This window comes from Astatotilapia calliptera, chromosome 8 (assembly GCF_900246225.1).
Source record: "Astatotilapia calliptera chromosome 8, fAstCal1.2, whole genome shotgun sequence".
Classification (NCBI taxonomy): domain Eukaryota; kingdom Metazoa; phylum Chordata; class Actinopteri; order Cichliformes; family Cichlidae; genus Astatotilapia; species Astatotilapia calliptera.
The window spans coordinates 24,356,917-24,383,657 of record NC_039309.1 but is presented as its reverse complement, the minus strand read 5'-3'; the positions used below and the strand labels follow the sequence as shown (position 1 = coordinate 24,383,657).

General features: G+C 45.6%; 1 protein-coding gene across 3 annotated transcripts in view; it reads left to right on the top strand.

Annotated features, from left to right (window-relative positions):
- jmjd1cb (jumonji domain containing 1Cb) overlaps positions 1-26,741 on the top strand; it is a 117,607-nt gene that overhangs the window by 75,810 nt on the left and 15,056 nt on the right. For 2 of the 3 annotated variants that reach the window (XM_026177542.1, XM_026177544.1), the window contains 12 exons: positions 3,839-3,952; positions 12,284-12,389; positions 12,547-12,671; positions 13,230-13,373; positions 14,154-14,195; positions 16,989-17,259; positions 18,068-18,619; positions 18,689-19,031; positions 20,517-21,429; positions 21,533-21,733; positions 24,658-24,821; positions 26,507-26,669. In XM_026177542.1, coding sequence (XP_026033327.1) covers positions 3,839-3,952; positions 12,284-12,389; positions 12,547-12,671; positions 13,230-13,373; positions 14,154-14,195; positions 16,989-17,259; positions 18,068-18,619; positions 18,689-19,031; positions 20,517-21,429; positions 21,533-21,733; positions 24,658-24,821; positions 26,507-26,669 — 3,138 coding nt within the window. The remainder of the gene's footprint in view (positions 1-3,838; positions 3,953-12,283; positions 12,390-12,546; positions 12,672-13,229; positions 13,374-14,153; positions 14,196-16,988; positions 17,260-18,067; positions 18,620-18,688; positions 19,032-20,516; positions 21,430-21,532; positions 21,734-24,657; positions 24,822-26,506; positions 26,670-26,741) is intronic. The other variant, XM_026177543.1, reaches the window with a different exon arrangement.

Genomic DNA, 26,741 nt, shown 5'->3' with positions numbered 1-26,741 from the left:
GATGATTGTAGATGCTGTATCATGCGCTTCGTTGATGCTGATTGGTCCATTATGTCTTATCAAAGTCAAAGACAGCGCAGCCATCTGCCAGGAACGTTTAGAGCATTCCTCTGCTGACGAGCTGGTCAAAGTGCCACAACTACTACCAGTGATTGGCTGACCATGAGACTGTGCTTGATTGGCCAACCACCTTGCCTAACCTGAAGCCAATAGAGAACCTACTGATTATTATTATCAAGAGGAAACAGCAGCAGTCTGATGCAGCAGACATGCAGCTCTGTAGTTCAGGCTTTGCCACAGTAATGTGGGATCACTGAGGGACAGTACTGGTGCAAACCCAGCTTTGCACTACGCTGCTTTTGAGTTATATGATGACATTTAGAATAATTGTTGACAGCGACAGTATAGTTTGTGAAATTATCAAACGATACTGTCCATGCACAGTATCGTCACCTGGTGTAGTCACCTGCAGATATCACCTGGTCCACTATCTGAATTCATTTACAAAGTGATGGTTAAAGGACGTCTCACTCTTCATGGGTTCATCGGGTAACTCGCAGTCACTGAGGGCCCTTACTTTAGTTGCTATGATACACAATATCTCAGCTGTAAAAACCCTGCACTTCCCAAGTGTTCCCAAGAGCTCCCAGCTGGACGTTTCCAGCTGGTAAAAACACTTTAGTATGCATGCATGTGTCACGTGATCCAAGCAGATGAGATCTGTAAGTGATCATATAAGTTTGTTTATTCAGCACTCGTACAGTTAGCAGTGTTCTATAGCACAGACATAATGTGCCCGCTGTACACAGACCAACACTCTGAGTGCATTTATGTGGATGCTGTGGGTCATTACTTACTGTGGATTCAACTCCTGGCTTTGATCCCTGAAACACTGACCCTTCAGTGGAAGCGTGCTAAAAACAGCAACACAAACAACTTTAATGAGACTCACTAAACACCAAATGTTTGAATGCACATCTGTCAGTGTCTCCTAGCAGCACAATTCACCGAGTGAGGGATGTTTGCACGTGTAGGTGGCGTTCTGGGCCCTGGCTGAGCAGTCAGGGCGCTCTGATGGTTCACTGGACATCTTATTGATACGGAGAGTCGAGAGGAAACTGCTCATGTGTGTTTCAATTTGACGCAATCTTTTTCTGATGCTCGTTCTCGCTCTGTCTTTGATGAGGCAGCGGCTTCCTTGAAGCTCGCGTGTGGTAACCTCTTGAGGTTTCTTAGCGAGGCATGAGCTCATAATCTCCTCTTCATTCTCCTTTACAATCTATTGAACTTCTGTCAATTATAGACACACAGCAGCAGAGATGTCTTTGTGCTCACGGGGACTGATCTGCTTTCCCAGCATGCCGCTGTGCCGTGTCTGTTCTCCCGAGATGTTCTGGTTCCCCGAGAGTTTTCATTGTATTTTTATCTCTAAATACAAGGACCTCAGTGTGTGTGTGTGTGTGTGTGTGTGTGTGTGTGTGTGTGTGTGTGTGTGTGTGTGTGTGTGTGTGTGTGTGTGTGTGTGTGTGTGTGTGTGTGCCTGTCTTGAATCAGTGTGCAGTGTCTTTAAGAAGATGGAGGAGCTGAAGTCCTTTCAGAGGGAGGCGATCAAGGTTTATTTAAAAAGTTCCACTCTTTAATCCAGCAGTCTCAGTGATTTACCACTGATGATTTAAAAACATAATCTCGTCACGTTTTTATGACTCAAGCATTTGTTCATTTTTAAATAAACTCATTTTAGCATTAATTGTTGTCTTTAGGAGAACAAAGTGTTTTTTCTCCATGACCTGGACTAAATGCATGAACACCAGAGTTTCAGCTTAGAGAGCACCTGCATTTGTTTTACGAGCCAAACCCATCGTGGTGAAGTGGAATGTAGAAAAAATCATTTGATCTTTGCTTCTTGTTTTTGTTTTTTCTGATTGATGCAAGTCAAAAATGTTATTTCAAATATAATTTGGTGAAGTTTGTGATTCCAGTGTTATTTATAAAAATGGACCAAGCATAACTTCTGATGTGTAGGACAGCTCCAGTATCTGTTTATAAAACCTTTCCATGGGTTCTGTGTGTGTGGAAGTGACTCAGTGGGTAAACACTCACCTGAACACAAGACTGACGCACGTTTTGAGACCTGAATTTGGGCTCGATGTTCATTTTCGATGGCCGAGCTTTCTGAACTGTTCGGCCAGTTTTGAAATTCGTCTTGAATCAACGTGAAATGCTCGAAAAATTAAATATCGTTTTTTTGGCATTTGCCTTAATTACATAGTGACGAGGAAGACAGACTCGAACCCAGGACACTGCTCTGTGGTTGCTGCTTACCCGCTGAGCTACGCTGGCACAAGCGACGTTGTGAAATTTTCTTTCACAATAAGCTGTTGAGAGTGCCGTGACTCATCAGCCTTGCACCTGTGAATTGCATATAACCTTTGCATTTCCTCTGCTGTTGCTAAATGATGCAGTCATGGAGGCGTCCACAGACAGATACTGAAGCAGTGGGGCAAAGGACAGAGACCAAAGAGAGGGGTCTGAGAGGACATGCACATAGCTGTGGATGTTTCTGAAGACATTTGTGGTGATAATGAAACATAAGTGTGAAAGGTTTAACCTCCTGCTGCGTCCTTTAAACAACCTGACGGTGCACGCTGGGCAGTCTTGGTTTTTAGAAACTAGTGTGTTGCAAATCATTTCCTGTACCTTTATAAAATGTCCTGACTCATGTGTTGACCATTGGTTTTGTTAAATAATAATTCAATGCTTCCCATAAAAAGGGAAGATTGTGAATTTGAGATACAGATGACGTGTTTCCTGCTACTGAGTTCTTCTTTCTAAGATCAGCTGGAGACGATCTTTAAATCCAGCAGAGTCGCAGAAAAAACAAGCAAGACTAGAAACGGCAGATCTGCTTGTTGGACCTGGGTAGACCTGCATCACCAGGGTCCAGAAGAACCCTGGATAGACCCTGCTGGCCAGAAATGCTGATGATGTATGACATCCTGGACACTTGTGACATTTGTAACCCTAACCCTCTTAAATACATACAATGCTAGCAATTGCATTCTGCTCGTAAATGCTGGAAATATGATCTGCATGGACAGAAATAGAGTTGCACACACACACACGATGTGCTTCTGCCTCCTGTGGGTGTGTGTTTGGGAGCAGAGCTTCACAGTAGCCATGGTTTTCACCTCTAATCTCTCCACCAGACTGGCCTCGTTATGTAACCATGAACCCACAGCAGCACAAACATGCACTCGTCCACTGCCGTGAGCCTCGTTCTTTCACGTTTCCATTTAGTTTTGTGACTGGTCGACTGACGTCAGGCGCTGAAATATAAACGTATATATTTCTATTTAACGGGATGCAGCCGCTCTCTGCGCAGCATGGGCAGCTGAGCCATAGGCTGACATTGTCAGAGAGCGTGTGCGTGTCTTTGTGTAAAAGCGGGAACATCAAAGTGGAGTGTGCTGCCTTTCAACTGTCAGCCTTCCTCTGCTCATTAATTTATTCATCACTCTGGAGCTCCTCTTCATGCCCTGCTCTGCGTCTCTGTCTCTCTTCATCATGTCTCCGCTCGTGCTTTTCCTCCCTAATCTTTTCCATAGCTCTGTTATTTGTCTCTCGTTCTCCCCGTTTCCTCTTCCTACATTTCTGACATCTGATTTCGTCCCATTAGCTGCAGCTCCAAATGAATCGTACCTGAAATGTATTGTAGAATTGAATATTTCCATGAAACACTGAGATCTAAATATACTCTGGTGACATCTGAACGATTGCTCGCAGAAACGAGCTCCACCATAAAACTGCAGCTGCTGACGGTGATGTGTTTTCTTTACAGACATTTAAGCCGGTGGTGGGGGAGCGCCTGTTGTCTTCAGTGGCAGCAGTGGAATTCTTATTGGACCGGCAGCTGGACTTCCTGTCAGACCACTCAGCCTACCATCCGTACCAGGTATTCACAGCTGGACGGGCTTTTTTCATCTCAGTGTTGGTGTTTGCTGTTTCGATTACGCAGAGATTGAAAAGACTACACCAGCAGCTGTGCTTTTCTATTTCCAGATATTTGCTTTTACGCACATACTTTCATTAAAATGTCTGAAAGTCAGGTAAAAAAAAATCCTTGAGATGAATTTTTGTTTCATGCCACTTGTTCAGCATTCCTGCCTCTCGCTGTGATCACGCTTATTCGTGATATTAAACAAATTTATCAGACGTATTTTAGGATCTTGTTGCATGAGTCACTGCACTTGGCCCTACTAACCTAAAAGCAGAATTTAGCGTCTTCATTGTAGTTTCTACTACGTCACTGCACTTAGAGTGGTGCCATAGACGGTGATGAAATCGATCGTGGTCATAGTAGCAGGAAACAGCTTGATAAGCAGTGGAAGGAATTTCCTGCTGATGCAATCATGCATTACAGTTATTATTTGATTTCTATTCACTCTCTAGACTTTCATGTCTCATCTCCACATATGACAAACACATACGTGTCCAGGCACGCGTGGACACACACAGGACTTTAACCCTTTAAAATAATGTGAGTGTCTGCACCGATCCGTCATCATCAAATAAGAGAAAACAGACGGAGAGTGTTTCTGGTGGTCAGCCTGCCAGGTGCGCGGTGGCACAGATGGGCACGTTCGTGACGCTTGTTCATCTCCTGAACTTTTGTCCTGCAAGAGATTTCTGTCAGGAAGAGTGGAGGGAGACAGGGTGGCCCTTTAACACAGAGTAACACAGACTTGTTAGTTAGTAGTAAAACATACAGAGCTCCTGGGAATAGTGAGCATGTCACCTGTACACCTGCAGGTTGAACAGCATTACGTCATAAATGTTTTTGATGCTAGTTCATGTTGTCTGTTTGTCTGCAGAAACACTTGACAGGAACTCGGCGCTGACAGCGAGCTTTGAGTGGTCTGCTGTTACATTAGCACACAAACCCACACTGCAGATAGAAGTGGTCAAGTGAGGCTGATATATGTCTGATATCCATCTATTGTAGGCCAACAGTGGGTCACTGTGTTTGCAGCACCCAGGCAGGAGCCTTGGATGATGAAAGCTATACAGTGCACATCAGTAACACCTTGTTTTGTTTGACCAACAGTTTAAAATCCACAGTTTGTCTGTTTAATGAAGAAATGTGTCCTTCAGCGATTATGATGGGTTGGATATACAACTGAATAGCAGGTAGTGAAGGTGCAGATAGGAAGAAACACTGAGTAGGCCCTGGACTGGATGAGCGGAGGACTGATCCACTGATCCGCTGATCGGGTTGTAGTGTGTGCAGGTGAAGAGCGTCAGCTACGATCATGAATCTAAGGCTGAATGTCAGGATGTATTCCTCATAGGCTGGGTGTCAGAAGAAAAAGACATTCTGGGGTAAGTTGGATAACGTGGTCGTGAGTAGAAATCGGTGGCTGCAGCTCATTGGACGCGTAGGCACAGGAAGTAAACAGACTTCTCTCTTTACGTGCCTCATTCATCCATCCATTCAAGCACTTGTTTAAAGTGCTTTCTATGATTACACTGACAGAGGGAGACTGCTATCATAACAGTCTCCCTCTGATGGACCCATTAGAGAGCAGGTTGGTCTTAATACCCTGCCTAAGAACATTGGGCATGCAGACTTACCTTTCAGTGGGTAGATGGTCCCGCTCTACCTCCAGGGCTACAGCCGCCCCTGAACAGAGGTTGATTAGATGGTGTTGGGTCGATAAGGAGGGCAGTGGATGTTGTGAAAAGGCTGTGGTCAGTATAGAGTGACGTGCAAAAGTGGATGAACGTACACACAGGTGGACTGCATGATTTTCAGAAGCTGCAATTTGAAAGAGGGACTGTGAGGTGGCAGTAGCTGCCGGGGGAGTGGTCAGGGGCTAGTTTGTAGGATGAGTTTGGAAATCAAGAAGAGGAAGTGAACTAAGACAAAAGGCTTGGATTACATGGTGGAAACTAACGAAGAAAGAATGTTGGTGAGGGGAAGATTTGAGCTGGGCGATGAGTGGTAGGGACGAGTCACCACATGACTGATAAAGTACTGCTGAGGGGAGCTGCCAGGAAGGTGTTTGATCTCATTACTAACTTCTTCCTCTGGAGCCTACAGAGCAAGAGCTGCGGTTTAGAATGAGTAAAGAAAAGTCAGGGAGATGTAGACAGTAGACAGGAGTACTGGGAGACTAGTATGGCATATAGAGAGGTGGGAATGGTTTATAGTGAGTTATAGGCGAGGCTGGATACCAGAGAAACACAGTGGGACCTGTATCAGCTGGCTGGGCAGAGATCAGGGATACAGATGGAAACATAATGAGTGAGAGGATGCATGAAGAAGTGTACTGTTACCTGTTTTAAAGAGCAAAGGTGATGTGCAGCACTGTAGTAACTACAGAGGGACGCGCTGATGTGATGCTCACGGGGCAGCACTGCAGGTGTGCTGTTAGCTTTGCGAGTGTTTATGAAGACGTTTAGAGAAGGAACTGCACTTTGTCTCGTGGAGTTAGAGAGACTATGATGGTGCCAGGAGAGTAAATGTGGTGCTGCATGAGGACGAGGACGGATGGTGCAGGGCATCCACGGGGATAGAGACACAGTGGTGAAGTGTGCAGCTGCTGGATTACACCAGCATCTGCTTTGAGCCCCTCAGATGAGGTCATGCAGGAGTGTGTGCGGAGTATGATGTTTGCAGACGGCAGAGAAGAGAAATCAAAGTCATTAGAAGCAAGACGGAGTTAGAGAGAGAGAAGCAGGTGCCGATGAGGCTCTTACACCAAGACAGGAGGCTGAGGATGCTCAGATGTTCATTGGGAGTGAGCAGCATTAGAAACGAGTCCATCGGAGCAGCAGTTCAGGCTGAGACGGTTTGGGCATGTGCAAAGCAGGGATGGTGGAAATACTGGACAAAGTGTGATGAATGTGGAGCTACTGGGCAGATTTCATGGATGTAGTGACAGAGGAGGATACGGAGGACAGGGTGAGATGGAGGTGAATGATCTGCTGTGGCAACGCCTGAAGGCTGTAGCTGGAAAGAAGAAGCAGCCTATAAAAATGAGATGAAACTGAAACAGCCTTAATAAAAATGATGAACAATCATAGTACTTTGTTACTTTTGATATGTGTGCCGCTGAGTGCTGGTGCCTTTTCTTTAATGAGCGGAAATGAAAATGGCCACGTCGTTCCTGCTTTACTCTACGCTCCAACCATACTGGTCCCATTTCTGTTATGGCCAGAAGGCTCATTAAAGCAGGAATGTTGATTTGAAATGAGCCTTCTGGCTGTCCTGTCCTAACCTGCTCACAGCGACTGAGAGCAGCGTGGAAACTCAGACCTCCCTGCTGCCTTTATGCGAGTGATGATTTTCATCAAGAGGATTTCTTTACTAAGAACGTCAGATTTGTTGATTTTGAGCACATTTTGTACACATTGTAACCAAATTAAATGTGCTAATGAAAAATGAGTCATTCATAATTATGTTGGATACAGCAGCCATGGAGGGACGCTGGCTGTGGAGCGCAGGGAGGTCTGTCTGCTGGATGTAACACTGCCAAACCTGAACATGACCATAAGCTGCGTGTGCAGTCTGTCCTCTGATTGACATGTTTGCACGTGACTGACTCACACCTTGGGCAGAAGTTCATATTTAAGTCAAAAAAAGCCACATGTATTGTGTTTGCAGTCACACAGAAGTTGAATCAGCTGCTGCCGTGATTTGTTTTATAGATTTCCACACACTGTACAACTTTTATGCATGATGTAGCGTGATTGTTAGAGTAAACAACACGGCCACTGAATGTGCAAATACAGTATATCAAAATTAGGCATGCAAATCCATCCATGCTCTTCCACTTATCTTTATCAGGCTCGCGGGGGCTGGAGTTTGTCCCAGCTACCATAGGGCGAGAGGCGGGGGTGCTCTGTGGACAGATCTGCTCACAGGGGAGAGAGACGAGCACCCACATCCACACCTGTGGACGATTTAGAATCACCAGGTGACCTCCCCTCACCCTCAGCTGGTGGCAGCAGATCGTAGGGGGCTGCTTGGTTGTTGGGGCCTCTCTGTATCAGTATAGAGGTCTTTACCTTTCAATATTAAATGCTTTGGGACAACTCATTGTGATCTGGTGCTGTATAAATAATATTGAAAGGAAATCAAATGAATACACACTTCATGATAAACCACATGACTACAATATACACACTGACACTACACAGTCTGCCACATGAGTGGTGACTGAAACAGGAAGGAGTGTCAGGTTGGAGGGGGCAGTGCTGACTGCAGAGGAGTTGTAACACACACACACACACACACAATGCAAATTCCTCTATTCTTAAATCACTCATGTTCACACAGAGCTCCCCGTTCTTTAGTAAAAACAGTCGTGTGTCTCTCACTCTCTGTGCGCTGCAGCCTCAGAGAGTTTTATTTCTTTCTTTTTGGAGTTGGACAGGAAGAAAGGAGTGGGAGGGGGCGGGGACTGCAATCTGTTTGGCATAAACGCTACAATGAAGTCAGTGTTTAGTGGGCCAACCCAGGCTGCTGCTCAGTTCTGTGTGTGTGTGTGTGTGTGTGTGTGTGTGTGTGTGTGTGTGTGTGTGTGTGTTACTAGAAAATTGTGGTCTGAAGCTGAAGAGCAGCAGCCAGATAATAAAACTGTTTGTGCTGACTCACCAATCTGACCAAACGATGCACACACTGTGTTTCAGATCTGTCGCTCCACCTTTCTGCAGAGATGCTCTCTGTTACTCTCACGTACAGCAGAGTAGAACTTTACTTCATGTGATCATTAAATGCTCCTAAAATGCTTCAACAGCACAAACACAGTGGACAGGAGCAAGCTTAGGAGGCAAGTGCTAACCACATAGCATGCTTATCAGTCCAGTATCAAAACAGCCGAGTCATATAAACCACAGAACAGATGCTGTCCCGCTGCCCCAATTTATTACTAGAGCACCAAATACAGATTCATCTGTTAATAATAGAGCCGACCAAACACAGTTTCCTTCTGTTAAGTGTAAATTCACTTTGAAAAGTCGAGTCTGATGAAGGGGATATGGGGTTTAGGAGCTCAGCAGGAACATCCAATGGAGATGTGGCTGGAAACCACAAAGTACCAAGTATTGGGTTTCATGGAAGCTGCTGCCAGCCCGACCCGTTGATGGTGTCATGAGGGGACGTTCAGTATTGTTCACATTGCAGGATCACTTCTGTGTGTTTAAAATTAAGAAGTTTTCTTTGTTTTCCTCCATGAATGTGACTGTTGGGGGAGGAAGGCAGCAAGCAGCTGACACACCCATTTTAATAGTGTTCAGCTGACAGCCTCAGAGCAAGTTTCTGGCTTTATGCCCTGCAGTGTTCCTAATACAAAAGCTGCTCTGTGCTGTTGCACAGTCACCTGCTGTGTCTGACTGAGACTTGTGTGGGAGACTATGATGCAACGTATGTAAGAGCGCCGTAAAACCACGTGTATAGAGTCAGCACTCAGATCTGACAAAACAAAAGCTTTGGAAGTCTGCTCGTCTTTGCCAGCTTACATCACTCATTCAGTTTTGACTGCCGTCAGAAAAAGGAGTCAAATTGTTGCTGGACTCGAGTTAGTTTCAGAACATCGTTTCAAACTGACATTACTGCAGGTTTGAAGCTTCATACTGACTAACAAACCAGGCAACATCATAGCCCCGCTGTTCACACACAGAGAATAGTGTGTGCGCTCACTGGGATGGATTACGAGTTAGAGGAGTCTATTAACAGAGGTCATTAGTCATCAGAAGGACAAACTCTAGAATATGAGACACGCTGCTTTCCACTGGGCTATTTTTAGGCTACACTGGTTTAATTTGGAGTTAAAAAAGGTTTTGAAAGTAGAGCACTGCAGCAGGATCAGAGAGGGAGGGGAAGGAGATGAAAGAGAAGGTGAAATGAAAGCGGCCTCACTTCCTGCCTCTGTGTCTTTTTGACTCCTGCCACTCTTTATCTGTGAGGAGACGTACACGGACGGGTGCTCACACCCAGTTCTTATCTCACAGTTTTGTAAACAGTAATTAACAATAGAGAAGATTATAGATGATCTCATATATGAGAAAACGCTCAGAGATCAGAGCAGCTCTGAGCTGTCTCAGCCCGTCACCAGGATAAGGAGCAACTCGTCTTATTTGATTGAAACACCAGTAATCCGTTTTATTCTGGAACATCTCAGAATGGATCGTTACTACACGAGCTGTAGTGCACATAAGCTCCTGACTGAGCTGCACGGAGCTGTGAGACGGTGTGGTGTCTGTGGTTTGGTTACTCGTCGTCTTTTAGCATCCCTTTGTGTCTGTGATGTCTCTGTCTTATACCTGTTACCTTTTTACTGTCACAGCAGAAAATCTGTTGTTATAGAAAAACGTAATTATTGATACTTTGAATGTGTTACAGCGAAGGGATAAAGAATAAAAGAGCACGTAGTAGTGTGCAGAGTGAGGGCCTTATACTGTGAAATCAAAACGAGGTCACAGAAGAGTAAAAACTAACACTTTGTGGTACAAAGTGTACATTAATACATGAGTCGGCTCAGAGGGATGAGCGGGCGGCCGTATGATGGTGAAGAGCGGCGAGCTGCAGCCCTTGGCCGCCCTTCCCCTCTCTCACTCTGCTGTCTGTAAATAAAGCCAGCAAATAATTTAAAAATAAATAACCAGTACACTAGATCTAAGAAACTACTCCAACAAGGTGTCATGTAGGGATATGTGTGTGTGAATCTTTCTGGTATTTGTTTCACTTGGTTGTGGCTCGGTGCCACTGACAGTAGAGCTTCACAGCTGTATGAAACATAATATCACGTCTTTCAAAAACACTCCATTTTTTCCTGGTTTCTAGTTTCAGACTGAATCTGGGTTTTTTATAAACATCATCAGATTTTGACAGGAGTTGGATTTTTAGATGTTTTCAGTCACTGCGGTGAGAATCCGCTGATGTCTCAGCCATGGTGGTAATGCTGGCGCTTTAGATGCTGCGTCCACACTGGGCGGGATTTGCTCTGATGATGTTTGATGACTTCAAGTGACGAAGAGAAAAATAACCAGCGGCGATGCGAGATGGTCCCGACTTTTCTCACCTTGGAGGTGTGCGGTGACTGCGAGCGCCAGGGCAGGATACGATGGCTGACACATGACCTGCTTTTACAGGATTACCGAGACAACCAAAGGATGACACATGTGCAAGTAACTGCCATCTGCTTCAAAGCCACCTTTGACAAGCAGTTTGCAGCTTTATATAAATAGTTTCAGCGGTCATCGGGATATAAATAAACTGAATGCACAAAACAACAACAAAGAGCTTGTATCCGTGCCCCAAAATAAGGTCGTTAAAACCCTTTTTCCTGTGCAAGTTTCTGTCATTGTAGTTACTACTGCTGACTTCACCCACAGAGTTCAGCTCCCCGTGCTAGCTCTATCATGTTTCTGCTTTAGCTTTTACCAAGACAGGCCTTTGCACAAATAAACAAGCACTGCTACCCTTCCCAGAAGTCTGGACTGAGGGAGGAGACTGCATTAGTTAGTATTTAATCCTTTAACAGCCTCATGTTCAGTCATTAAACAACAATGCTGCTGTACATCGTGCTAAAGCTCATGTAGACGATCAAAAAGGCACGTTTTTGTTGACACGACTGCTGTATGAACACGCATGAAAACATCATAAAACACTGAAATGTAATGCATTAGAAAACCTTTATTCTGTAGATATGAACTGAATTAAGCAGGAAAAGTGTCTGAAGATTATTCCAGGCTTTTTATCTGAACCCACAACATACTGTGCGAGTGACACATCCATCAGAGGAAGCAGGGATGTTAGCAGAGGCAAAATCAGTCTGTTATTACAGACGGAAAAATCCAGAACCGGAAAGAAGGATCATTGGATCTTTTCATCACCCACATTCCAGCAAGTACAGTATGATGATCCCAGTCTGGACTGAGCACAGGGTGTGAACCATTCATCAAGGAAGAGACGTCTAGATTAGACTTTGCAGAAGATCCACGAGCTAGCAGCAGCCTGTGCAAGAAGGACACGGAGGCTCTGACACACTGTGACGTGTGGGCTTCGCTTACATAACTCTTTCTTTTCTTACATTTAGGACTTTTGTGGTCACGTTAATAAAGAAATGTAAACATTCTAAAGAGTTATTAGCTTGTTGAAATGAACACGGTGGCACCGGTAGCTGAGAAACCATCGTCTGTGTCAGTCTGGTTGTTTCTGAGCTGGCTTTGACTCAAACACGTGTTTAATCATTTGCTGGTACTTGTTGGTGTCTTTAAGGATGAGGTGGACAGTCAAAGCCCAGTGTTAAGAGACAACCCTCAGCTCCACGAAGAAGTGAAAGGCTGGCTCAAAGACCAGAAGGTGCAGGAGATTTTTATGCAAGGTAAGTCTTTGTTTGGACTGTGTGGTCGCATTTTAGCATGCCGTCTTATTTCGCTAAAGCTCACCACGTCAGTGACATCGTTACTGTAATAGTTGTTGTATAAGGAACATGCAGTGGGACTATAACTGCAGTGGGAACTGTTTCCTGTGGCTCGCAGGTCCCTACTCATTAAATGGCTACCGTGTGCGTGTGTACAGACAAGACTCGGCCACCCAGTGGTTCACTGGTATCATTACACATCACGACCTCTTCAGTCGAAACATGGTCGTTATGAATGACCAGGTACGTGGATGCACTCACACACAGTTCTGTGATGTTATTATTTAAGTAGTTTTACACTGTGTGAAATGGATCGAAAGGATGGGACGTGTGACCTTAACCTGAGACACACCCCTCTGTCTTCATCGTGTTTAAAATAATAATCATTTACAGACGTTTCATCTGATTTCATGTGCTATTAAGAGACAGAGGCAAAAGCAGTGGAGTTTGACTTTTCCCGTTAGCCTTCAATGAAAGCAGGCATGAATCTGACACTGCCCAGTTACTGATTTACACTGAAATCAGATTGAGTAGATCCATCTATGGTATCAGTCTCAGAAGTGTTTGAATCTTAGTCACCTCAGGGTCAGAGGCCGTTTTGGTGTATCTACTCTGAGGCTGAAGGATACCTGTAATGGTTGGTTAGCAGTCTGCAGATATTCTGTTCTTGCTATAGACCTGTACATGCAGAGTAACGTAAATACTCTAATGATGTTGTTTACATTTGCATCTGTTCATCATTTGATATCATTTGAATTCTCCAAGATACGAGTGTCGAATGAACCTGGTGTGTGTGCTCAGGTGCTAGAGCCTCAGAACGTGGATCCATCCATGGTCCAGATGACCTTTCTGGATGACGTTGTTCACTCTTTGCTGAAAGGGGAAAACATCGGCATTACCTCCAGGCGCAGGTCGCGATCCAGTCAGAACAACAACGCTGCCCACGTGAGTACAGACACAGAAGCAAATATGACATACAGTGATAAACTATCTGTCACCTGTGCTGTAGGTACTCAGTGAAAAATTAGAAATGAGGAATAAAGATGGATTGTATGCAAAATATTGAGTTGATGAGGGTGTGGAGTTGAGACGAAACACACAAAGCTGTAGAATAGCAAAGATTGGTGTACTCATGACTGTCGAGCTGAATGCATCCAGCACGTGGCTTTTGGTGTTGTTTCTGTTAGCGAGCAGCTGCTGCTTTTCATCTAATCTCAGCATCATCTGCATCCTCCTGTGTATCTGTCCGTGTCAGAGACATTGGTCAACACAGATCTCTGAACGCTCCGCGTCGTCATCCTTATCCTCAGCATTCCCTGAACAGGGCTGTGGCTCCGAATCTTCCACAGAGCTGTTTGACCAATGTCCTTCCTTATTTTCTGTGTTCACCGTATCTTTAAATTGCCAACTTTGCCTTTAACGTAAAAGTTTCTATGAACCTCGCCTAAGAGGTTAGACACTCAGGCGCTCTGTTGTTCTGCTCACCTCTCGGCTCCGTGTAATGTGCCTGCGGTGTCAGCAGGTGACCATTAAACTGTGGTGATGTAATGTCAAGTTGCCACGTACTCGTTTGAAGCAAGCTGGTGTAAGGAGCTAACGTTGAACTCTTAGCCAGTCCCGCAGTCAATAACAACATTTCTCCTTGTCCCACATTTTCTTTGTGTTCATTTCATTTTGTTATTTTTCTTTTTATTATTTTTTCCTGTTGTCGTTGACATTTTAAAGATGGCGGGAGGGAGACCCGGCGGGACCACTGGCAGCACTCAGGTACCCCAGAACCCCCACTGCTACACCACCTCCCAACCCTCCAGTCCTACACTTTCTGCAGTAGAACAAAGCTGACAGACGTCCTCTGTGCTCAACATTTTCACACACCCCTAAATCTAACTCAGGCCCAGGGTTGTACTTACAGTGTGAAGCGCCGTGATGCGATTACTGTTTTCATTTGGTACTTATAAAAGAACAAGCTGAGTATCTGCAGTGGAGCTCTAATTCCACACATCTGCACTGAGATGCAGTCTGGAGCCAGCGTCACACACTGGGACAAAGCTGGAAACACAGTCGGTGATCAGCTTCAGTGGAAGCGGACTGATCTGTCTTCTCAGTCTTATAGGTTCATTTCTGTAAGTCAGGTTTTATTAAATACTACTGGCTGCCTCAGCAGGCACTCGGTCACATCAACTATCAATAGTTTTACTCCATTGGTCTTTTGGACTGCTCGTGGAGTAATCGAATAAGCAGACAAATTAAACTCTGTGAAGGTAAAACGTGGAGCTCTGTGACAGTGTTTGTTAAATGAATATAGCTGACCTGCCTAAATCATCTGAAACGTGTAATATTCGGCCATTAATTCAGTTTAAAACGTTTTCTGTGAACACAGATTGCATTAAACCTAAATCTGTGCTCTGCAACGTTTCACATGTTCTTTAAAAGAGTAACCGGGCCAAAGTGCTTCTCACAGCGCCATCTACTGGCTGCTTTAGCCTCCGCCACACCCCGGGTAATATAGCTGCTCCCAGCTGTGACGGTGTGTGTGACCACAGAGGTCAGTGCAGCAGTGTGGGGTTGCTTTTTGCTATGCCTTTCACCAAGGATTAGATCACGTGATTCAAGAACTACCTCTCACAGACACTGAATGTGCTGTGCATCATGTGCCTGGCTGTAGGTTCTGTCCTTATCAAAGCCACGGTTTGACCGCTTTAGCACGTGTCCCTCTCACGGTCAGCAACGGGACAGAGTGAATAAACACACTGGCACAGCAGCCTCCAACATGTCAGTCAGAGTCTGTAGGAGTTGTGCTAACAGGAACAGACTAAGATCGACCACACGGCGCTGAATGTCAGTGTTTGTCAGCTTCTAGTGATTACGGGGAAATAACCACGGGCCCATGTTGGTCATGAAAAGTGGATAGGTGCTTAGTTCAATGACTCACTCTGAGGCAACTTCATTGACCTGCTGATGCTGGGAATTAAGGATAACGCTGACTAATGGGAGAGAAAGGAGCGCCCACTGCCACAAACAGGAAGTGAAGCCGCAGCCTGGTAATGAGGCCTCGGTGTCAGCCTTCACAGCGATGGAAACAAAAAACTCCTAAAGACCTCATTTCACTTATTTCACTTATTTCTCGTGCAGCACAAATGTAGCCAGATCGGCATCACTGTCATCTATAATGAAAAACATGTCGTTTTCCAAAGCAGAGCTAAGCCTAGATAATCACATGCAGCTCGTTTATTGTAAATACAAATTGGACATTTAGCAAATTTAGTTCCTTGTAAACATCTTGTGAATTGCACTGACTGCGGTGTTGCATAGTACTCTGCTGCATGCGTACAGTAAATCGTATTGAGCAGGTGTGCTTTCAGGGACAGGGGTTATCAGCGTGCAGACCCCTGAACACCTTCAGCAGAAATAGATCAGCAGGTGCAGCATTGTCTTTTACTATACTGGTTACAATCATTTGAGCGTACTGGTTTGTAGGTTTTCATCTACTTTACAGACAACTTCATGTTCTCTGCAGCTCTGGGACCTCGTTACCTAATATACCACAAGAAGCAGAATGACAGTGTCTTTGTTGCTGTGCGAGAGTCACAGTATCAGGATGTGCTGGGGCAGTGATGCTGTCACTGATGAGCTCTCTCTAGCCTGAGATCAGCTCACTGCCCTGCACTCTGCAGCCTATAAAACCCAAGTTAAGGACAGCTCCAGTCATCCGTGTGTCATCTTCCATCACTGCTGTGGGGGCATCATAGCAATATTGTCCTTCCTGTCTGCTGTGGGTCATTTGAATGACAGTAGGCAGTGACCCTCAGTTGCAGTCGGGGATGTTAACTTTGTGCTCTTTCACACCAACCCCCCAGCAGACTGATAGTGTTAGCTGTGCATCTTCACCCACCAAGTTAAGTAGTTTAAACTTCACTGACATGATTTCACATATTAAACTAGGCAACTGCATAATAGCTACTGTCTACCAGAAGCTTCTGTGCTGTCACTGGGACCCAAAGCCTGTCGGGTAACCTCAACACTGCACAGATGGAGGTTTGTTCCTGTCCACGTGATAAATAGGAACATTCTCTGAAACTAGAAAGTACAAAGTAAAGCCTGATGACTCCAGCCTGTTGCAGGGAGTGTTCGTGTCTGTGGACGTTCCTCTGACTGAAGCTAAACTCAGGCGTGTTTTAAATTAATTGCAGAAGTATATCAAGCAGTCATACATATCTGACTGTCGTATAGATACCATATAGAAGAACGGTGTGTTTGTAGTAGTTGTTTCAGTGTTCCTTTCTTACCTCATAATCTGTACAGTTGCTTCACACCCATGGTAGCCCAGTTACTTCTTTTGTTTGTTGATGTCATGTGTAAATGTGTCAGCCAATGCTTGATTGTGTGCAGCATACAGCCTGCCAGCCGTAACAGTGAAACCAGACAATAGAATCTGATGTAGACTTTACTGATGTTGTTGAGGTGCACGTACTGGTGGGTAAACTCAGACTTGTGTTTGTGATTCTGTAGATTCTGTTCATAAATTGAATTTGTTATTTATTTCTGTTTTCATTCTTGCAGAGTCATTACACACGAGCCCAGGCTAACAGCCCTCGCCCCATCATGACATCAATAGGCCCCAACTCTAAAGCCTCACAGGGCATGCTGGCCTCCCAACAACTGAGCCAATCGCAGCAGAGTCAGCAACCGGCCAGCCAATTACACCACTCGCCTGGTGGCAGCGGGCGGGAGCAGAGAGAGCAGCGCATCTCTCGTTCTTCCAGGAGGAAGGGATCAGATAGCAGCGTTCCAGAGGAGGAAAAGGACCGAAGAGAAGAGCCCGCAGGGCGAGGTGAGTCGGGTTTCATCACAAGAGAGCTAAAACATGCACACACGTGAAGGCGTTTCATGGAAGCCACTTAAAACTCCAGTTAGTGGTTGTGGTAAAAAGCCCAGTTTCATGTCATATTGAGAACAATAAATCGAGTCAAACAGAACAAATATCATGCCTGTGTCTCAGTGAAATCACAACAGCATAAATGCTCACCTTTCACAAAGTGACTTCACCAGAATGTGATGTCACGGTGGCTTTCCCCATCTTTTATGTACAGTCTATGACCTTAACCTAACCTATGGAAAAAAGAAGCAATTTTTGGTCGCTGTGCAAAGGTTAGCTTAACGTAAGACTCGGACCAGACGTTAGATGTTAGATGTATTATGCACCATCATATTTAGTTTGTAGGTTTCTGTTCAGGAAAGTTTACTTTTGCGCCTCACCCATGTGTGTGGATCTGACCCAGTTTAGTGGCTAAACCAGTCCAACCTCTCACTGGCTCTGCGGCGATTACGGTCATGGTCAGACTGAGGTTTTACCTCCAGTGCTGAATATTAAAACTGTGCATTCTGACAGCCCCTAACAACATGATGATTCAACAGTCCAACATATTAACAGAAAGTTGTGTGTGTTATGTGACTGTGCAAGTGTTCTTGTCTCTTTCCTTAACATCTGAGCAGCAGCTTGCCTTTGTTTGTGATACTGAAAATGTTTCAAATGTCTGTGAAGGAACCCAGCTACACGACGATCTGTCCAACATAAATCTGTCGCTACCACGAGTCTCACACAGGTGCAGAATGATCCCACCTGTTTGTCGTTTGTTCAGAGCCCAAGTCCAAGGTGAAGCAGTCTGCGAACAAACGCAGGAAAGGTGACGAAGATGAGAAGAAGGCGGGTCCAAAGAAGCCGAAGACCGACATGACATCCGATCTGTCCGAGAGCAGCGACTCAGAAAATCCTCACAATAAGAGAGCCGCCCACTCCTCTTGCTCATCTTCTTCCTCCACCTCCTCATCTTCCTCCTCCTCCTCCTCTTCCTCCTCCTCAGAGCCCAACTCTGAGAACGAGCTAAAGACTCGCAGCGACGTGAAACCAAGTGCCATTTCTAAAATGGAGGAGGACGAGAAGCCGCTTCTGCAGGGACCCGAGACCAACGATTCCTCGTCTGTCATTGGCCGCCTGTCTCCATGGGCGGAGCTTCAAGCAACAGAGGATGTCAAAAAGAGCGTAGTGAAGGAAACGAGCAAAATGTTATCAAAGGAAGACGAGGAACTGGTCGCCGTAACGCAGATCACCCAGTCTCCACGGCAACAGACGCCGCTGATGTCTGATGTTGTCCAGGTCGGCGTTCTGGAGAACAGCAAGAACACTGTGAAAGGTGAGCTGCTGCAAGTTTCTCATCTCTGACGACGCTTCAGTGTTCTTACTTTGTTGTGTTTTGTTTTAGCGTCGTCTCGATCCCAGACGCCGTCGCTGTCCCACCTCCACAGCGCCGGTGTGATTGACATCACAGATGACGCCCAGGCCACCGTGCACCGCGAGAGCTCAGAGGCTGTGTCGGCACTGCTCGCTTCCGAAAAGGCCGAGTCCACGGCCCTTTCACCTTACCTCTCTCTCAACCCTTCACCCGTCTCATCGCCTCCTGTAGCGCCGTCTCCCTCGCCATCGGAGGGAGGCCGCAGGACGGAGATGGAACCTCCCGTGCAGCATCAAGGCATCTTGGGAGGCGGCGTTACGGCGACTAAGAGCGTAAGCAGCAGGCTGGAGTTTGCGTCCTCTGAGGTCATCAGGTGAGTGCAGACAATGTTTTAAATATTTCAGCTCACGTGTTTTTACCTGATGCTGGGACGGCGCCCGAGCGACATGGACGCCTGTGACAGAATGAAGCGACGTACGAGTTTACATTGATACAATAGCTGTTATCTCAAGGTCAGGGGTCAGAGGTCAAGGTTTCTGAAAATCTGGTGACTGCGATAATTCGAGATCAAGGCGACATATTCTATTGAAATTCATCCCGTAGGTGTGGTGCCTGAGCTGCGGCTGTAAAAACATTAATGTGGTGGTGATCCAGCTGTGGAGTGGGACTACTTTTCCCAGGGCCTTTTCCTTACTCCAAAACCAGGAGTTGGACATATTTCCGGTGCTGTTTGATCGTAGAGCTCAACAACAACAACAACAACAACAACAACAACAACAACAACAATCTTTATTTATAGAGCACATTTAAAAGCCTTGGGCATACCAAAGTGCTTTACATAAAACAATAAAAAATAAAACAGTTCACACATCAAATACATAAAGGTAACGAATTATGTTCACAGATAAAAGCCACCAATAAGAGTAAACTGCAGCACATAGGTTATAGCAAGATAAGACTGCACCACCATGATAAAAGACACCAATAATGGAAAGAAAGCAGAGAATTTAATACAATAGGTCAATAGGTCACTGCAAGCAAGCTCAACCACTGCTGGATTTGTGGGCCTATTTTAGGAGAGTAAAACACCTTTTTATATTAAAATATTAGCAGTCAACACAAGTTTAGCAAACACAATGGATCTCTGGTCATCAAAACTAGAACCACATCTGGCACAGCTGTGATCGCGGCCTGCTCTGGCTCCTAGCTACTGCACATTTGTGGCTTTGTGATTCCCTAAAACCTGCAGATTGAGGGAGATACTGAACTTTGTTTTACCTGGTATGCATAAATATATATTCTTTACGTATGTGTTTATTCCTCCAGTGTGCTTTGTGTACCAAAAGTATTGCTCACTTAGCCAAGATGTAGGGCAGCGCACTGGATGGTGGATGTCACTGTTAAATAGAGCAGCCCACTAGGACCCCTCTGTGTTTGCATGTTTTTGCCATTCATGTAGACTCTTTCTGGTTACTGTAGGCTCCAGTGCAAAGACATGAATGTTAGGTTCCCACCTTCTCTCGCCTTTTGTAGCCTTGAGATAGACTAGCAGCATGTTTAGATGCACCCTGCTGTTTCTCCTGTCACACTCGGATAGACCTGTGACTAGGCTAACAGGAAGTACATGGATAGATGGAAAATGACCTGGTCGGGTCAGGGTTAGACAAAGTGGACTGAGGATCTGAAACTGAAAAAGAAACGTGTCCCAGTCCTGGATCGTAACTGAATGCAATCACAGAAACCTGCCCTGGACCACATGGTGATCTGAGGACTTCTCTCAACGTTTAACTTTATAGTCTTTCAAATATGGTCAACATCATACTTGCTTCTTACTTTTCCTGCTGTGCTTTTTTCCCAGGCCTGTCACATCTATAGCTGAAAATGTGTTGCTGGTGGAAAAGGAGAAAAATGTCCTTCCTCACCATCATCTTCATCAGCAGCAGCACCATACACTACAGTCGTTCCACGCTGGCATGAAGAGTCCCTCTTTATCTGAAGAGACAAGAAAGCACCCTCAGCAGCAACCAGCCCCCCACAAGATGAACACGGTGCTCCCCCCTGACATATCTAAACCTCAGATCAGCTCCAGCCCAAACCCCGGCTCAGCTCACCTGGACTCCCTGAAGCAGAAATCCCGCCCCGACAGCTCTCAGAGCCCCTCCTACCCCAACGCAAGTCAAGCTGATCTCGTCAAAGCTAAGGCCCACGCAGGCCTGGCGGACATCTCTAAACCTAAACCTAACACCTCCCCCGAGGTATCTAAACATAAAATGCTGAGGTACTCGGATACTTCCCCGCCTCCACCGTCTCGTTTGCCAGTTAAAATAGAGTTGGCAGAACCTCCGCGGTCTGGCTTCAAGCCAGTGCGGCTAGAGTCGGGCGCGGTCAGTACGAGCAGCAACACAAAGAGTCCGCTGATTATCAAGAAGAATGAGCCCTTCACTGTTTACAGAGACCCAGCTCTGGTTCGCTCCGACGCAGAGAACTCCGCCTCTGCAACAGTCTCATCCAATCACGTGGCAGCCTATCTCCATCCCCACCTGCACACGTTGCACTCCCCCCACTCGCCCTGCCTTACCCCTGCGTCACACCCCCACGCAGCTTCCCATCTCCTTGCTCCTGCTCACACCTCCGCCCTGCCTCACCCACACCTTTTGCCTCCCACTGTGCTCCCAGCCATGGCCCCTCCTGCAGCATCTCTCCACCCTCGACTCGACTCTCCGGGAGGTCTGGGTCACCTTGCTCTGCCCCACCAGCAGCAGTACCTACAGGTGTGCCTCCTGTGTGCTGCAGTCCTGTACTGTGGAGAAGAGTAGTGTCTTTGTCTTTTTACCCTCATTAAAGAAAAGCTAAAGATGCGTCTGTGTGTTTCAGGGCCAGGGCCACCATTCGCCATCTCTTCTAGCCCAAGCTCACAGCGGGGCTGCAGGACTTGGTCTGTACCCAATCCTGTGGCAGTACCCCAACGGAACGCCAACGTCCTACCCACCAGGGCTCAACCTGGGTGGACCCACGGCTAAGTGGGTCCACCCTGAAAATCCTGTTACTGTGAACTCTGAGGCCTCTCTCAGGAGGGTAGGTGTACAGGAGCACCCATGTCAGCGTGTTTGTGTTCATATTTCCACTGGTGAACAAAGATAAAGGATGTGGTAAAGGCGAAGGAAAGATTTGGTTGGCAGAAAGAAGAAGTGTCACCTTTAAGCTATAGTCTGTTTCTGTTATACGACAGTTCATTCAACAGGATGACACGTGTCCATATGTCCATATTTATTTTATCGAGATGTCTGTTTCCAGCGTGCTGACGCTTACAGTGATTTACCCGTTTTGATGTTCAAAAGTTCGCTGCTGTGGTTTCCAAAGGCTGGTTTTTTCTTTAACACTGGCAGATGCTGTTGCTCCCCTGGTTTCCTATAAGCCTGTTGGCCGTGAGCATGATGTGTGACACAATAATGAAATAAGACGCTCACCTGTAAAGCCCAAATGCACGTCGCTGAGCTCTATGGATGGATCTGTGAAAGTCTGCACCTTCCTAAAAATGCCAGCACTACAACGCTACATTGATCCTAGTAATAGCAGTAGTACAGAGCTTTGTGATACCGAAGCCTGCCACCTTGTGGATTATATTTTAACAACATACAACTGGCTGGTGTGAAAGGAATTATTCTTTTAGTATTTTAATGGTGTGTAGCGCTTGTTCAGTTTTATGTTTTAGTCGTCTAAACCATTATTAACAGGTCAGGTGAGCGATCTGTTTCTGGAGCTGGTGCCAAAGTAACACCAGTTGTGTGTTCATTCAGGAACGTAGACTTTAAACTGACAGCCTTGAAATGTCCACTTTCACATTTAGCATCAGTTGCAGGCGTAGAATGGGTGTAAAAGAGCGATATAGCATCTGTTTCTGAGAAATGCAGACGATTACGATGCACCTTACACCTCCAGTTATTTCTCATTTCCAGCAGGAGCTTCACTGGTGACCAGAGGTTTACGTGACCTTTTGCTGTCTTGCTCTGTGACCTCAGTAAAGACATGTGACTTATAAATCACAGGTTGTTAGCTAGTGAGCGTGCAGCGTCCCTCAGATCCACAGTTCGTGTTCCCGGGATTGTGACGCGCTGACGACGTTTGGTTTTAAAAAGCTGAGCAGACTAAAGTCCTCCCTGTGTGGAGTGGGTTCACCGGTGGGTGACATCGCAGTGACTAGTCCAATCCAGGGAGAGTTTCTGGCTTCAGGTTGCATTAGTCATTATTCGTAGTCCGTGGAGGAAACCTGGGGTCGGACCCCTTCATGTGCAGGCTGATGACATCCAGCAGCTTGTTCCCTCCATCTGTATTCCAGAGTTTGGTGTGATTGTCAGAGTTTGAGTGTGATTATTAGAAAGTGCTGTGTGTAGGTGTGCGTTGTTGAATGTGACTTAAAACACTCAAAGCAACAACACAAATATGTTTTAGGTGAGCAGAAAAGTGGAATACAAGGCCTTTATTATCAGTCCATATCAGCCCATTAACCATTTCATGTTGATTAGAGGAAACGCACAATCAGCTGACAACACCTGCCACCTTCTTCTTTTATCTTTCGGCCGCTCTCTTCATGGGTGGATCGTTACCTTCATCTCATCCTGTCCCTAGCATCCACGCCCCTCCTTTGAGCTCCTCCCCTGATCAGCCCTGTATAGTGATAATACACAACCCTGCATGTGTCTCTAAAACGAGGCGCGCTTCCAAAGGTAAAAACACATTCGTTAACCATGAAGTGAAGGATGGTCAGAGCTGAGGACGACTGACGTGACACCTTTAAACTTGACTAAATATATTCAGTAGTTTTAGTAAACAGGCTGCACAAACATGTTCCAATCATATATATGAAACATGCTGTGAGAAAAAAACTATCTAAACATTTACAGTCAGTGTGATTCATGACATGTTTCAACATTATTGCTGTTAGGTCAGACAAACTGGCTGTCTGTCAGTATCTTCATATTCATGTGATACTTAACGCACGATACGATATTATTGCAATTTTTAAAATATTTTGCGATATTCAGATTCTGAACATAAAGTTAAACTTTATCAATATTCATTTTATCTAATATCAAAGTCTCGCACTCAGTCTTTCTCTCATTTCAGTTTTATTGTTGACAAACTGAACGGTTTGTATTACAGTCTAGTCCAACTTAACTGAATGCATCTGGTACATCTGGTACAATTACAGCTATTCTGAACTATGCAATATGAAAACTATGGAGCCCCTTCAGCAACTGAAGAATTTGAAAGTAAATTAAAACAAAATATAATTTTACGTTAAATAAAAAAGTTTTAAACTTAATTAAAATAAAACATGTCTTAAATTAAAATAAGTAAACTGTCATGTTTATTGCTGCCAAAAAACAAGTTAAACACATTTGGACAGTGTCAGGATTGTTGCTCAGAAAAAGGATCAACATGCTCTGAAGTCAGAGCACAAAAACCTTTTTTGTTACAAAATATCGATTTCTGCTGTCCCTGTATCGATACATTATTAGCAAACAAAATATCACGATACTGCACAGTATCGATTTTCCCCCACCCCTAATGCATTTATAGTTCCTGTATCGAGTATTACTGGTTAAAAGTAATGAACTGTGTTACCCACACATGCGCCAAGAGAGCCTGAACCCTGTTCAGCTGGAACTGAAAGCTCATGTCAGGTTCGTTCACCCAAAGGTGAATTACAGCATCTGTTAAAGATACTTTCCACTCAGGACCCGAGACTTTTATTTTCATACATGTCCTGGTTGAACTGGATTGTTCGTCATACTAATCAAAGCTGAAATAAAGCTGCTTTTCCCAGCTGTGTTGTTGGACCTCTGATGAAGAAGCCTGTGTTAAAAAAGCTACCGGCCAATCAGACGCGAGTGTCTAAGGCACATAATAACCTCCCCCCATTATTGGTTGGCCACATGTTTCCTCACGTAGTTTTTTGCCATGAGCAGAATAACAGTGGTGTTTTTGTTTGTGTGTAGAATGCTGCCAGTCCATGGCTCCATAAGACTGCTGCTGCTGACAGTTTGGGAATGCTGAGCCACGTTCCTGTCCGGCCAGCCAGCGCCGATGCCCACCGCCCCCCCGTCAAGATCGCCCACACGAGCCCTCCGTTGTCAAAGACCAGCATGGATCTTCATAAAGAGTAAGCAGAAAGATCAGTGCTGTAGTTAAAGCTGCACCGTCGCTCTGTCACCAAACCCGCGTTAATACTGATGAAACCTGGAATCATTGTTTCTCTGCATTTCAGTGAAAACTGAAAATATGAACTTGTGAAAACAAAGAGCTGCTGATGTTTGATGGGTTACACCCTGCAACACCAGATGAATGACACAGACCGACAGTCCCACAGTAGCTGATTTGTGTTTCCCACCTGTGTTTGTGTCCTATGGAGGGAAAAGCTCAAAACGTTAGAGGAGGTGATGGCGAGGTAAATCAGGCTCAACTTCTACAGATCAGAGGACAGATTATGGAGGGTTGGATTAAGTGTTGACTTAAAAACACTTAATTAACATAAAGATCGTAGTTTGGCCACGTTGCCATTGTGACTTGTTGTTATTGAAGAGTGGAGAAAATCCACGCTGAGGAAAAGAACTACTTCCTGTCAAACCAGACGGTCTCGCAGGTCACGGTACTCTAAGGAGTCTTTAAGTTTCTTCATTCTCCGTACAACACAAATGTTTGTGTTTCACTTCTTACTGAACCTCACACATGAAATGAAAACGTGCACTGAGGGGAAGCAGGAAATTCTTTGGTGGCTTCAATATGCATTAACAAGTTAACTACTGTGGGTAAAAAGAAGCACAAAATATAGGAGCCGCTGAATATTTGCTTTGGACATTTGAACTCCTCTTTACTTCAAAAGCTCCGTGTTCAGAGAGCTCTCACAGAGCAGACCTGAGGTGGCTCTGAGCTGCAGGGAATACCTCAGATGAAGTGGCACTAATGCTGTACTGAAGCTGTCATGAACCGTAGTTCAGCACACAAGCTGGACCCAGAAGCAGAGACACACGCCAGGGTGCACGCAAAAAACTTTATTTTAACTAAGGGTGTCCCGGAAGGGTCAAAGGAAAACACGCCAGGTAACTAGAGAACCAAGGGACCGGGAAATAACTCAGGAACGCCGTAATCGGGACTGTGGGAGGCTGCAACAGAAAGAGGAAGAGGCTTACTGGGGAACGGAGAAATAACAGCATACGTGGGTAGAGAATTAATCTTACGGTCCAGACGGGGCCGTGGGAACCGGAGGGAGGGCTGAGGGTCCGCGGGGAAACTCCAGGTGAATAGAGGAGACGAGTGCCAGTAGTGATCCAAAAACTTCAGGCGGGCAGGAGAGGGCTCCAAACACGCCGAGCTGTTACCTAAGCGCACAAGGAAAGGGTTAGCGTTTGTTCCAGCAAAAGAGAATTTCGCAACCACCTTCACGTGGAAGCATGTTACCGCTGAGAGGCGACTAACGGACTGGCGTGGAGCAGCTGGCAGAGCTGGGTTAAATGGTCCACCTGATCGCCTGGGATGGGATGCAGGTGTGGAGTCGACAGCCACACGCGTGGGCATCCCATCAGCTCCTTGGACACCAGCCGCGGACCATGACAGAAGCAGTCTACCCAGAATGCCATTCATTCAGCAGCTTGTAGCCACCTTACACAACCAACATCACTGACTACCCAACACAAAACATGGCTGAGGTTAAACCATCCATCAGTTGTTTCTGAGTCATGAACACTGACCTGCACACACACAGTTAGATCTTTCCAGTAGGAGCAGTTGTTGAAAAAGATGGTAAAAGCTTGTTTCATGAAGTTGAATATCTGTCCTGTCCGTGTGCAGAGATGTGGATAAGAAAGGCTACGTGGATCCCATGAGGACAATGACACTGGCACAGCTGAAGCAGGAGCAGACAGACAGAAGTCGCACTCCAACAGGAAAAGACGTCCATCTGCACCGCCTTTACCTGGATCCCCACAGCAAGGCCCGTCTGACGAGTCCACAGGTACGTGGCTGCTCGCACACTCTCCTGATAAACACTCACTTTTAAAGCAGATGGAAGAAAGGCGGGTTGAGA